This window comes from Tigriopus californicus, chromosome 3 (assembly GCF_007210705.1).
Source record: "Tigriopus californicus strain San Diego chromosome 3, Tcal_SD_v2.1, whole genome shotgun sequence".
Taxonomy (NCBI): Eukaryota; Metazoa; Arthropoda; class Copepoda; order Harpacticoida; family Harpacticidae; genus Tigriopus; species Tigriopus californicus.
Window position 1 is genome coordinate 5,712,601 of NC_081442.1, and position 13,541 is coordinate 5,726,141.

Below are 13,541 nucleotides of genomic sequence, written 5' to 3' on the forward strand. Positions count from 1 at the left end.
ATGAGGCATTCACTGAGTTTTTACACCCTGCTGTACCGTACATCCGTAATTCTTGAGTTGGTCCTTAAAAATGATTCCATGAGGCATTCACTGAGTTTTTACACCCAAGAGAAACTGGAAAGCCACTGGGACCTACTCTGAATATCATTGTGTCAATGAAGCCATATACAAATTTCATGGAACGTGGCTTGTTCGAAGTTTCACGAGCACTTTGTCAGCTCAGGCCCTGTGCGGTCCACAGGAGCCTTCATCGCGAATTGGCTTGGGATGACCCCTGAAGAGCACCGTGTGCCCTAAACTACTTTTCACAATGAGATCATCCCAATGATGAGAGACCTCAGTCTGTCTGTGAAAGGTGATCCATCACTCAGTCACTATTACACTTTAGCTTGTAGTCTTCTAAGACGGCTACAAGATGACGATGCACTGTAATCCAAAGGACAACTCAGCTCGTACTGATGAAATAAGGCCGAAAGTTGAGTGACTACACACTGACTGACACTCCGGCAGCGACCGCGTCTCAAAGTCTTCTTCTCCACTCCTTCCTCCCTCCATTCTCTCTCTTTCCCTACTTCTCTCTTTCCATGTTCCCCTTCCTCCCTTCTTCACTGGGGAGATTGCCGGTACCAAGTTCGCAGTTGTTCCATGAGATGGCCCAAAAGATGAGAAGCTTTGTGGAATCGCAGCGGGTTTGAATCCAATGTGCTTGCTTGAAGCTTGGACAAAAGCGCGCTTTTCCATCTTCAACTAGCAATGAGAGAGCGAGAGGGAGACAGAGATGTTCCGTTTGTGATGGTAATACGAGCGCCAAGGAAAGGCTGTCTTTACTGGAAAGCTACAACATGGACAGTGTGCACTGAGCAAGCTCGCGATCTCGTATAAGATGTTTATGTTTAGACGTGCCTCTGTGTACACATTGCTTTCAAAAGCTATTCCAGTACATTTGTATTCGATCGCATTTTATTCTTATTTGTTATTTTTGCTTGGGGGGGGGAGGGCTGTTCAGCTATTGGGGTCATAAATCTTAAAGCAAAAGGTTTGCATTTGAAAAGAGTTGTCCCTGTTCCAAGCCCCCAAATAATTGATCATCTCTAGTCGTTGTCTGCTTCCAGCGAGTACGAGCCCGTCATTGATATTCGTGACGTCATGAAAATTTGTGACGTCATGGCTACTCCAGTACAGAATTAGGATGCCCACTAGGACGCCCCTTTTCTTGGAGAAGCCCCCTCCTTACCTCCCACAGTCTTTTCGATGCTTTGTAAAAATTGCAAGCAAGGAAGAAGATGGGCGTAAATCAAAGTTTTGTTAGAATGATGTCCTACTACGCTGAGATGAGTGGCGTGGATTAGATTAGACTAGATCTATTCTAACGGACACGACTGATCTTCTTTTAGAAAATATTGCTTCAAGAGAATGGGATCTTTCGAACGATAGAAAAAATTGTGGTTTGAACAAAAGCTCTATTTGATATTTTACTCTAATGAAGCTATTGTTGAAATTTGATCATATTTCAGACTCCTTCTTGACGAGTATTGTGATAACGAATTTTAGAAATGTCCATTCAAACGCATTGAGAGAATGATTCTTTTTCATCGAGTAGGATTTGGAAAAGTCCTTGGACACCGTTGAGTAAATGAAAAATCAATCCATTGTCATGTCATTGCGTTGAAAATATCACACCAAATAACCAGAAAAAGTCAATAGAGTTAATCATGTGTTGCACAGGGTGTTTATCCTTCAGTTTGGAACTTTCTATCAAAATGCCCACTTGTGATTTTCAGCTGCTTTTAACACCAGATTAAATTTGTCACTGACACTTGTTTCCAAAGTAAGTTAGCAATACAGTAAACCAAGGGCTGAGCCGAAATCATAAAAAAACCGCACCGAGTAAGCCTGAGAATCGGCAGGAAAAGTTATACTGTCAACAAAAAGCTTGAATGGCGTTCGTTAACACCTCCTGTAAATGAAAAAAAACTTAGTACAATACCAAGTTGGATCACTCATTCCAGTGCTGTGCCTTTTTATTTTTATTTCGCTTCGTGCAGTCTTTAGTGTCTTTATGAATACGCTGTTCCTGACTAGGTTAGGGAAGGCTGTTTTTAGTGTTTCATCCATCGCAATATTTGTATTGACGTACAGTAAGTTTGGGACGAACTTGTCGAGGGCTCCAAAATTGAGGCCTATTTTACGCAACACTTTGTTCCTATCTTATAGGCTTTTGTCTCACTCGTTTACCTCATGTCATACCTGTAAGAAACCCCCAATGCAATGACAATATCGTCCGAGGGGTGAATTTGGGAGGGTGGTTATTATTGGAGCCCTGGATAACCCCGCACATATTTGAGGAAGCAAATGCGAAAGCCAACCAAACTGTGGTGGACGAGTGGACCTTGCACAGTTTTCTACCACCTGATTATGTCCATGAAATACTAGAAAGGTCAAGCAGGGTCAAATTCTACCGGCTGCATATCAAACACTCGAAAGGTTCCCGTGCGAACTAGGATATTTTCATTTCAGACATTGGAGCACTTTTATCCAGAGAACCGATCTCGAGCTGCTCTATTCAGTAGGAATCTCACATCTACGAATTCCTGTGGGCTACTGGATGTTTGATGTGGTCCCGGGTGAACCTTTTCCATTGACAAACGGAGAAGTTGTTCTGAAATCCAAGTAAGTGCACATTTCAGGATTTAGTTGATGTTTGTGTCTCGCTCCATTGATTATGGATTGTATTGTGTGATGCACAATACACTTGTGATTCAAAAAAGCTTCCAATTTGTCTGACGAATTTGAGGAGGCTTTAGGATCAATCATATTTTGGCAAAACCAATCAGCCCAAAAAGAGCGAGACTGAAAACAGTTTGGCTTCAATTTTCAGGTTCTTTTTGAGACGGCTTGTCGAGTGGTGTAAGGAAATTGGCTTGAAGATCGTGTTAGATTTGCATGGAGCACCTGGCTCTCAGAATGGATTTGACAATTCTGGGAAAATGGGAGACATTGGGTGGATCACCCCAGAATTGAACTTGACGAACGTCAATCGAACCTTAAGGGTCCACGAGCTCATGATCGACATGGTCTTTGGTTGGATCCGAGACGACATCTTGAGCGATGGAACGCTCTACGGGATTGCCATCTTGAATGAGCCCTTGGCTGGATGGGTGGGTTATGAATACGTCTGGAAGGTTCTAGTGGATTACTTTCATCCCCAAGCCTATGAGATTATTCGACAACGATTGGGCAACGATGTAAAAGTGATTATTCAACAAGGCTTTCGGAACCCTAGCGATTTTGTCAACCTCATGTCGGAAAAGAAAGGTTATCAAGGTGTTGTGCTGGATTTGCATAATTACCACTTCTGGAATAAGAAACTCAACAATGAAGCTCTCCAAGTGCCGAAGGTCTTCGAGACCAATATTGAAGAAGCCTGCGAGTTCGCTTCGTACGTTAAGATTCAAACCTTGCCAACCATTGTTGGCGAATGGAGCCTGGCCAGTACGGACTGCCAAAAATATCTTTACGGATACTCGAAACCCTACAACCCGAAATTGGCTTCGAATGAGACGTGTAAAATGTATGATGGAAATCTGAGAAACTACTCCGATTCCCATCGTCAGTTCCTACAAGATTTTCTTATTGCACAAATGGAAGTTCAAGAAGCTGCCTCCGGGTATTTCTTTTGGACTGTTAAAACAGAAGACCATTACGCCCCCGAATGGGACTTCCTAGCATTGATCAAAAATGGCATTGTTCCCCACACGTTGTGCACGAAAAAGTCTATTTGTAGCTCAAGGACACCTCAAAAGCAATGATGTCCCTCGGCATTGAAGATCATTTTCCTTGCCTGCCGTATTTCGTTATCCGAGCAAAGGATGCGAGTCAAGAATTTGAGGAAAAGGCGGCGAACACTCATTCAGAAAGAAGTCATTTCTTCTCGAAGATAACAACGTATTAGCAATGCCTTTTGATTCATTTTATGTGCACTAAAATGCAAGAATAATTCCATATGTATTGTGGCATTTCATCCTGTGATTGATATTTTGGGGATTCGAATGTTATATCTCTTCTAAATCGGACCTACAACTTCCAATGTAGTTTAGGTTTCGACTCTATCCTTCATCTTCAGTGTTGCACATGGAAGTATTAGAAATTGCAGAGTCTTTTTAATTTTCGCTTGCCCAGGTAAAACCTAACTTGGAAAATCTCCTTAGGAGGCTTGCAACTGTGACAAAGCGGTCTGAAGCTCGGCCTCTTCCTCTTCAGAATCATGGGAAGCCTCGGAATCCGATCCGGGAGCGGATGAGTTCGGAGAATTGGCACGGGACGGAGCCAAGGAGGGTGGCTCAGAGATGGGTCGAGGATAGTTCAACCGAGAGGGAAGTCGAGGAGCCTCTTCGTTCTCACTCACATCAGGGAACACATTTTGCAGAGCACGCATGCGGGCACGTCGGTAGTAGATACCCAAGGACTTCCAATCTAGCATATCGGAGAGTCGCTCAGTTCGATTCCTCATGATGATGCGTTGACGCCTATTCAAGCCCACGAAATCCATCATGCATCTATGACGAAGTGAAATTCATTAAAACTCGGAAACGGCAACATAGACCTGAGAATTGTTCTTACTTTGCCAATTGGGACACGGATTCCTCCACCCCAATGTGCATGCGGTCCACAATGTAAATTCCATATGATTGAGGATCGACAATTTGCTCTTGCATGAAGCAACCAAAACCTGAGAGATTGGTTGTAATCGATGGAATACCCATAATCGTGCACTCAGCGGGTGTGTAGCCCCAAGGTTCGTAGTAGCTGGGGAAGACTCCCATATGACAACCTGGGAGTATACAAGAATTGGTTAAGCTATTGCTCCGGCACCAATATTCAAACACATGTTTACCCACCTCGAACAAATTCCTGATAATCTAGGTTGAACAAAGGATTGGTTGAGGTGAGGAACTCGGGATGAAATACCACTTTCACCCGATCCGTTCTGTTATTGAAGAGCTGGCAGCGGCGGAATGCATTCATGACGGGATCCATGGCATCATCGACGATATTGTGTGTGGTGATGGGTGGCAGATTAGTGTGAGCTTGAGCAAAGATACAGCGCTTGAGCTTCACGATATCATTCTTGGACAAAAGGTCATTCCCATCGGGCACCATTCCTCTAAGACATGTCTCATAAAGTCGATTGCCCACAACTTTCTGGATTTCATCAATGGTATCCTTGAGACCCTTGGTGACAGCGTGTCCTCTTAGAGATTCGACATTGAAGCTATTCGTCTTGGTTGGGAAGATGAGGAAAGCTACCACAGTCTTGTCGGACTTGGCCTCTTTAAGCAGATGATTTAGACGAGCCAAGGACTCGATAAAAATGTCAGCGCCTTTGTTTCCGAATTCGTAACGCCCAGCAATGAAAAAATATAGCGTTTTGTCCAGGTCGAAATCAAAATGGCCGTAAAAGTGTCCTCGAACGAATTGATTGATTTTCTCCTTGGACTCGGCATGAAGGTTTTGAAACTCGTGGAGATCACGTTGCACGTTCAACCCATTGGGGGTGATCATGTCCGGCTTTCTTTTAATGAGATGTTCCGCCTCTTTCCCGGTAATATCAGACACGGTAGTGAAACAATGACACAAATGAGCAGCGGCACGTTCAATGCAATATCTAAAAGTGATCAAAATGTTTGATTCGAGCACCTCACTTTCTTTCATACTAAATACCAATATCCTACCTATGATAAAATCCTCGTTTTCCCGCTTCCTCGTCACAATTGAATTGATCCAGCTTGTTGTAGAAATCAAGTGCTCCGGCGCACAAAAATCGACCCAATAACGTGGCGTGAGTCGTGAACACAGTGGCAATGTCGATCTTCCAAATCCGGGACATGATTAAGCCAACCCCTGCCATCCATTCGTGGAAGTGCCCCACGATCCTAGGCGGGCTGTCAGAGTAATTTTCGGCTAGGAATCGGAAATCCCCTAAGAATTCGGCCACCATTAAGCTAAGGGGAAAAAATCAGCATTTTCTATTTCCTCTACGAACTCAAGTAATTGCCGTTTCGTCAAGCATTTGAAGCATATTAAAGCTAATACTTCCCCTCAAAATGTCATCCATCATACGAGTAAATGTACGGCCATGAGGAAACGTACATGACCCTGTGTGCATCAGTTGCACATGATGTGCCGGTTGTCTGAATGTGCTTAAAAGAGCTAAGTAAGACTGGAATTCAATTTCCTCGTTTGTACCTGGGCCAAGCTGGAAAACTCGTCACGAGAATCCCTGAACTCGTCTACGACTGGCCCGAAGTAATGTTACATAATAAAATCGAGGATGGATGAACTTTGCAAATAAGCAAGGAAACGTTTTAGATCCAAAAACGATGTGACATGGACCCAGAATGAGGCTAAAATTAATTCTTAATAATGAGCCTTGCGATACATACCCGAAAATACAAACGTCGTTGGCCTCGACGTCTTCATGAGGAATACCGATGCCGGCTTTTTCATAAAGCTCGTGCTTGAACTCATTCATCTTGGCTCCGGCGGATCCCACATCGAATAGAATGATTTGTGGATTACCCTCCACGAGCCATCGTCCGCAATGGATGCGGTAGCCCTTTTGTCGAGCCCTTTCCACGGCTTGACCCAAGGGATGATGGTAAGGGAAATCCTCCTCCTCCACTTCTTGCTTGGCCTTAAACTCGAAGTAAGGTCCCAACAGCACATACTGATCTCCGAGCTCATTAACAGACACGCCGGTTTTAGATCGAATGACCGTGTAGATCCCGCCCACTTTATTCGCCACCTCCCACGCACATTCAAACACCCATCGGTTTTGCATGGCAAAATGCTCGCCATGGTCCCAAAACTTGGCTAAATCACCTTGACTGTCGGAGCGATAGAACCGCTTGGACGACTGCCGTGTCATGGAAGATGACCTCTTACGTTCCATGGCGGTAGGAGAGGGATTCGAACCCGAGACTCACGCTAAAGAATAGATTAACGACAATCACACCTACGAGTTGACTCGACAGTAATGGAGAGAATGAACTTGTGATAGAACGGGTAGACAGTTTCCGTGTGACTCTGTTTTGGTCAGGATCCAAGAACTCGAGTACTAGCGTCCCACATGAAGCTGCACTAGACTGTATTGATCATGGAGGAAGATGATGTACTATGCGCTTGGGAAGTCAGCAAAGTCAGGCGACGTGTATACTCGGTGGTACGTACTGTCGACGTCCGTCGTTAGCTATGTACAGACAGGCACAAGGCTCAACTTGTTCCAAGCCAGGAAAGGATGGCAAGAGGGAAGCCAGGAAAAGGAAAGCCATAGGCAAACGCACCCACATGAAAGGGAACGCCACCGGCGGGTCTTCGTTACTTACAAATTGCGGAACGGGTCCGTCCCAAGAGGAAATTGAACTTGGACAAGGTCGTTTCCAATGGGAAGACAAAAAGGACGACGAAATACACGTTCACGCACACAATCGTTGCTATTCCGTATGACCAATGATATTCAACCTTAAAGGACGACACGTTCGATCCAGCGTGGAATTGGAGAGCAAATCAGGTCAACAACAAGCCGCCATTTAGAGGCTCCATGCGTCATTCGAAGAAAAACTAACTCAATCTTTGCCCACCATGAATGATGGCGAAGTGATGGTAGTAGTAGTAGTAGTAGTAGTGGTTGAAGTTGTAGTAGTTGTTGAAGCAGCTATGTGTACTACGGTCAACGGACCAAGGCTCAAGAGCACCCAACATCAGACTCTTGAGTCACTCGACACCAAAGACGAACGAAATGCCACCGACAAGTTCACAACCGGAAAAACCGGAATCCATGCAACAGGCACTTGGAGAATCGAGACCCTTCAAGTGCTCGCCTCCAGAATTCAGATCGTGTTTGGACTGTACATTTTATTCAAGAAAACTCTACCGCAATTGGCACCATGAGTACATACCATACATACTAAAACATTCGCGAAAATTGGATACTGATTACAAGTGATTGCAGTTCCTTGTTTCCTGTAGAGTTGCTTTACCTGTTAGGCGTAACGTCTTTTGGTCAATGTTAGTGAAGCTCATTTTTTAGTTAAAAACTAGCACTGGTGGACAATTGGCTAGGTTTCGTGCAAGGAAGCTATCACTGTACGTGGTTCTTTGATCAAGGAGGTTTTGTACTTAAAAATGCGATCTTCGTTAGAATGATATTACTTTTGACGTTTTCTTATTTATGGCCTCTCGTTTGGCATCTCTTTGAGCATCTATCAATGTGTCGTAATGAGGGGCCACAAAACTGTTAAAATAATATGTTTTTGGGTCACGAAAACGTGAAAATATGCCGTCGTAATAGGTGCAAATTCAAATATTTTTTGTAGTTTAACGCAACGAAAATTGCTTGATTATAGTCATTACGTACTTACGAGCTTGATTTATTGTTCTTTGGGATCACAAATATCATCGTAGCTTTTAATTAACGAAAACTTAAATTTCAAACCAGACTCATAACTACAATTTCAATATTCGGGTCAAATTTTGAAGCATCTTGAAATTAAAAACGAGGAAAAAATTAAATAATTGGTTCGCAAATTCAAAAGCATCATTGTGTGGGAATTCACATCACTCTTACACAGGCAACTAACTCTAAAGCTCGTGAAAAAAACTTGCGATTGGCCTTTTGCTATGTATTTTACCAACAAACACAATCATTCTGCGGGAGAGATGGTCTAAATGAAGGAATAAGCAAGAAATCATAGAATTGCAAAAGTTAGATTGCCAAGATATAATTCACATTTTCATATATTTACTCATTTATTTTGAATCGTTTGGAGTTTTTTGTAGGTCAAGGTTTCTTTTCTGGATCCAAATATCTCCAGACCTGCAACTGTTGAGGAAAACCTTAAATGAAGGAACCACAACTATCATGCAGTCCACTTGGGAAACCTCTAGAATGTACGCCACTATTACTGAGACAGAAATATTTTTTTTGCTACTATTGATCTTTAAAGGCCGTCGTCTTGAAGCAAGGCCACCTGGGAACTTCTCAAAGGTTTTAACGATGTTCCCTTATATTTCTACATTACTTGGAAGCAAAATTTAGACATCACATTTTACACTTTCTTTCACGACAGGATAGAGTTTGGGGGAGCTTAGAAGATCCCCCCTAACCGCCAGATGGACGCAATTTCAGAAAAAGTGCTCGCTGGCTTGAAACTTGAAATGATTGCTCAAAATTTGCTGCATTTGATTACCACGAGGAGTCAACATTATTTTGACCATTTTAACCTGGGGAATTTGCCTTATCTAAGCACAATTCTGTACTTCTATCTTGATCTTAATTCCATGAACAAATGTGGAGTGCTTAGTCTACCAGCTATGCTTATTTGCTCAGCATTCTTTTCCACTTCCTATAATCCGACTTAGGGGAGGTTTTTTTAAGGTTGTACCTCTAAGTTAATACTTGGACGTTACCTAGAATAAGCAACCACAAACCACCTTGACGAGTGTATTCTCATACAGGTTAACGTTCAAGCCCCTAGCTCCGAGGTACAAGTTTTAAAAAACAGGCTTCTGGTTATATCTATTTGGTAAGATGTTTGTCACCCCAATGGAAATGCATAATAAAAAATAATTTATTTCCAAAGTTTGAACTACTTCATGTTTTAATTAGTATAATGTTATAGGACTAACTTGCCTTATCGCCTTTCGAAATTTGGCACTTGGGAGTTCAAGGATATCTAAAAGTCATAGTAAATATAGGTTCTTTAAAGTATCTAAAGAGTTCTTAAAAGTTGCTTTACGTATAAAATACTTTTTTGGTCAAAGTATAATGATTTAGGGCACCTTGTTCTACTAATTATGCTCTTTTCTGAACAATTTACCCCATTATTTGTTGACTTTGGTTGTTTTTCACTAACATTTGAAACTGTTGCTCCAAAAATGATAATCTTTGATAGCATTCAATCCAATTTTTTAAAGTATTTTCCAAATACTTAGCATCATTTTAAACAATATGTTAGAATACTTACAGAGTATTTTCATAAAGCATTTGAACTTTTTTCTGAAGTATGCATTATTTAACTTTTCAACGTTTAAAATTCGATCTTTTCCTGGTGATGATTAGTGATTGTTGTAGGTGTGCACATACATATATAGTCTTAGGGTTTGCAACAATGACACAAATAGAAAAGTCATGAGGGCAAATCAGGATTAAAAAATCTCAAGCTTTCCTGTCAGAAATCTCTACCTTTAGTGATAGATGAAAAGGTGGAGATTGGAGAAATGTTGTGCAACATACTCTAGCCACAGGAAGATTTCCTGCTAACCAATAATTGGTCAATTGGTTGAGAAGTTTCATTTCTGGTAAGAAGCAAGTGGTTAAGGTCGAGGGATCCCTTAGTGGCATACATGACGTCAAGTCGGGTGTTCCTCAGGGCTCCATTTTGGGTTCTCTCCTTTTCATCATCTTCATTGCTCCACTTGAGACCAAAGTCAGTATTTCCTCTTATGCTAATGATACAAAATTTGTATGTTGTATCAATGGTCAGAATTCCGGTTGTCTGGTAGAGGTCCTAGACCAAATCTTCTCTTGGGTTGCTAAAAGTAATATACAATCCTTGAAAGGAATGAAATACCGCTCAATGACATTTTGGTTGACGCCATGTGTAGTCCTCCAAATAAATGGAAAGTTTGATGAGCCTTTCAAACATGTGGTTGGATTTATCGCACATTTAAGTCTAGAGAGAGTATCACTTTGTATAAGTCAATTGTCCAGTCACATCTTAAATATGCCTGGTCAATTTTTGCTCCAATGAGTTTAGCAGGTTTGGAAAAGGTCAAGCAGGCCCAAAGATGTTTTACGAGGAACATCAAAGGTATGAGAATGCTTAGGTATTGGGAATGGCTTGAAGGGTTGGGACTATACAGTATTCAGAGAAGGTACGAAAGGCATCTGATACCACACGTTTTCAATATTGTAATTCAAGTCAAGGCGAAGACGAGTGTATATCTACTGTGACTTTATTCGAGAAATTCGGCCATTTATAGTTGTTCAATGTACACCAACCAAGAGCAGAGAGCACATTAGACAGTTACAGGCGACGGAACAATCTTTCTAAAACTCTACTCAACCTTTTCATCAAGTGCAGATTCCATTTCCAACACACACCCTCACTTGATGATCCTTGCTTCGAGGGCCGCTTCCAGTTCTTTTCAACACCAGAATTCACATTTCCTTCGACACACGGTCGCCAACGATTCCGAGGATTCCATGGTGAACCATATCCTGATTCACCTCTTGGATGTTCGTAGTCTTTCCACCCATGACTAGCAAACAGTTCTCCAACTCTCTCTGTCACACCAACTTGCCCTCCTAGCTAGCTCAATTTCTAACATTCAAAAGCATCCATGCGCTTTGTCCCAACCCAAGATTTAGAGTCAATTCTGGTGACCGTAGAGGCTTAATGTGCGTTTTGAGAGCACCTTCAAGTCCTTGAAAATCCAGGCTGGTTCGAACAATGAAGTCCACTTCTCTTCTTTCTCTGGCTCCTTCATTGTTTAATTTGCTTCCCGTTAGTATTCGTAGGGAATACGTAGGCCTTGTTGATCCGGTTGCATCTTTCAAGTCAGACTTGGACAATTTTTTAGATAGCATTCCAGATCAACCTTACATTCAAGGACTAGCTCAGTCTGCCAACTCGAACTCGTTGGTAGATCAAATACTATATAAAATCTGAAAGGTTATAAATAGACGAATTATAATCTTTCACTTCAATAGTACTGGGGATTATATTCCTTGTAGTGGTTAGAAAAGCCCGTGAAAATTCCCAAGAAAAGCCCCATCAAAAGCATTATCCGTTTCCTTTGAATAGTATCCATTACGAATGCTCAGCTAGTCACTCAAATCGGAATGATTATCAATTTGTCCGACATACAATTCTGATTAGTATCAAAAGTCATTTGATGAGTGTTCATTATCGATTGTTGCGGCTAAATTCAATTCCATCAGACTCGAATAACATTTCTTGATTATAATTTTGCATATCAATGCAAAATCCCTTTCCCAGCAAGTCAAGGCTTCAGTCAGCTATAGTACAGAAGTTGACCTGAAAACGTAATTGAATAAAATAAAAATAGAATATTTGAAAAGAATTAAAGGTATGACATTTTTGTCATTTTCTGTCACCTTTTTTGCACGATTTTATGCCATATTCTGCCAGGTGGTAAAAATAGTCTTTAAAGAATGATCATCCCTGGCGCTAAGACAGGGCATCCATGGACAGGGACAGAACACATTTTTATTCCACGCAATGTAAAGCTTCAACTCTCCGAACCTCAGACTGCCATATCGACTGAGTCATTTTTAACGATACCATTGCAAAAGATTTTGCCTTTGACTGTGAGAGTTCAAGAGTAAGCTTTTATCAGCTTGATGAATCGTAAAATGCTAGTAAAATATCAATACCAGCTATGAGCAAAGAGAGCAATGGACTTCAAAGACGGGGATCCTACTGTGGATCCTACGCCAAGTTCCCGCTGCAGTTTGTTTTGGCCCAGATTCAGGGTGGCTCAATAATGCTGAGCTAGTCGTCATGCTCAAATTCATTACTCCATTCCATAGGTATTTAATAGCGATGAAAACATCAGCAAATAAAAACTTATTCAAATGAGTAAAATCCAGTTGGTGAGTAATCTTAACCAGCTACACCTCGCATCCGGAAAAGGCCATATACTGTTGTTACTCTTGGTTGGCGATTATCGTAGTCATATGCTAACTGTTTTCACCCACATTTCAGATGAAGTAAGTGACAATGCTATTATCACGGGGCCTAGTAAGCAGAAACCTGGTGGGCCTCCTCATTTCTCGCCAATATTCGAGCGTTACGTCCAAGCCTGACAGCCGTGCGTGACGTCACTTTTTGTCATCTTGCAACATACTGCATTGCTTACATCGAAGCGATAACCAAATACCGGTTCGAGTCTTTGCATGACTCACTCGCCCCTTTCATCCAACCGCCGGCCCGCGGCCCTCGCCTCTCTTCCCTTGAGCTACCTAGCACTGCACGGGCCTTTTCCTCATGAGCGAACTGGCAAGACAAAGGCTCGGTTCGGCGTGTTGCGCCCGATGCTCGCCCGCCCATCATGATGGCCCGATGCCTTGAGAGTGACTCAGCCGTTCCGAGTTGTCCCAGCACCGACCGAGCAGCCAGCCCATCACCGGCGCTAAGGCGAGGGCGGACGCGCAAAGAGAAGAACAGGAGGAGGAGGAGGACAGACGACACAGATCATACGAGACTAAGGACCAAAAGCCAGAAGCCAGAGAAGGGAGCAGAAGGAAGCAGAAGGAGGAGGTGGTGGAGAGGTGGCGAGCGTGGCGACTTGAGAAAGAAAACACCCTCCTCCTGAGGCAGTGCACCCGCTCGAGTGTCCCCGAGATTCGGCTTTGGTAGCAACAGCAACCACAACAAAACGGCTCCGGGTGGGATTCGTGGGCGTGACCCGTGGGAACCAGTGACAGTGGACCGTCCTCCTCCGGGTTGATTCAT

General features: G+C 42.7%; 3 protein-coding genes across 7 annotated transcripts in view; 2 read left to right on the forward strand and 1 right to left on the reverse strand.

Moving 5' to 3' along the window:
- The first annotated feature begins 1,835 nt into the window (after nt 1–1,835).
- On the forward strand, nt 1,836–4,004 carry LOC131877546 (uncharacterized). Its single transcript, XM_059223249.1, has 4 exons — nt 1,836–2,138; nt 2,215–2,437; nt 2,518–2,670; nt 2,879–4,004. The coding sequence occupies exons 1-4, from the start codon at nt 1,964–1,966 to the stop codon at nt 3,807–3,809; spliced, it is 1,482 nt and encodes a 493-aa protein (XP_059079232.1). The 5' UTR covers nt 1,836–1,963; the 3' UTR covers nt 3,810–4,004.
- Nucleotides 3,956–7,765, reverse strand: LOC131877545 (glycogen [starch] synthase-like). 2 transcript variants are annotated; one of them, XM_059223247.1, is made up of 6 exons: nt 7,386–7,764; nt 6,444–6,987; nt 5,733–6,002; nt 4,899–5,665; nt 4,621–4,831; nt 3,956–4,556 (listed from the first exon to the last, which is right to left on the reverse strand). In XM_059223247.1, exons 2-6 carry the CDS (start codon nt 6,950–6,952, stop codon nt 4,205–4,207), a joined length of 2,109 nt encoding a protein of 702 aa, XP_059079230.1. In that variant the 5' UTR covers nt 6,953–6,987; nt 7,386–7,764; the 3' UTR covers nt 3,956–4,204. The 2 variants fall into 2 exon arrangements, with proteins under 2 accessions (XP_059079230.1, XP_059079231.1); XM_059223248.1 differs by having other exon boundaries at nt 6,444–7,765.
- A 5,518-nt stretch (nt 7,766–13,283) lies between these two features.
- LOC131877290 (coronin-7-like) overlaps nt 13,284–13,541 on the forward strand; it is an 11,913-nt gene continuing 11,655 nt past the window's right edge. Inside the window, exon 1 of one of the 4 annotated variants that reach the window (XM_059222899.1) lies at nt 13,284–13,527. The gene's annotated coding sequence lies outside the window, so the exon portion shown is untranslated. Of the gene's footprint in view, nt 13,531–13,541 lie in introns of all 4 variants that reach the window. The other 3 variants (XM_059222898.1, XM_059222897.1, XM_059222896.1) reach the window with 3 other exon arrangements.

Bases quoted from the DNA above. Each gene is read 5' to 3' on its own strand.
- LOC131877546 (XM_059223249.1), top strand. From the start codon at position 1,964: ATGAAAAAAAACTTAGTACAATACCAAGTTGGATCACTCATTCCAGTG. The intron at 2,438-2,517 runs GTCAAGCAGGGT...TTTTCATTTCAG, and splicing joins GTCCATGAAATACTAGAAAG to ACATTGGAGCACTTTTATCC. The intron at 2,671-2,878 runs GTAAGTGCACAT...TTCAATTTTCAG, and splicing joins GAAGTTGTTCTGAAATCCAA to GTTCTTTTTGAGACGGCTTG.
- LOC131877545 (XM_059223248.1), bottom strand. From the start codon at position 6,952: ATGGAACGTAAGAGGTCATCTTCCATGACACGGCAGTCGTCCAAGCGG. The intron at 4,832-4,898 runs GTGGGTAAACAT...GTATACTCCCAG, and splicing joins TTATCAGGAATTTGTTCGAG to GTTGTCATATGGGAGTCTTC. The intron at 4,557-4,620 runs GTAAGAACAATT...ACTTCGTCATAG, and splicing joins TCCGTGTCCCAATTGGCAAA to ATGCATGATGGATTTCGTGG.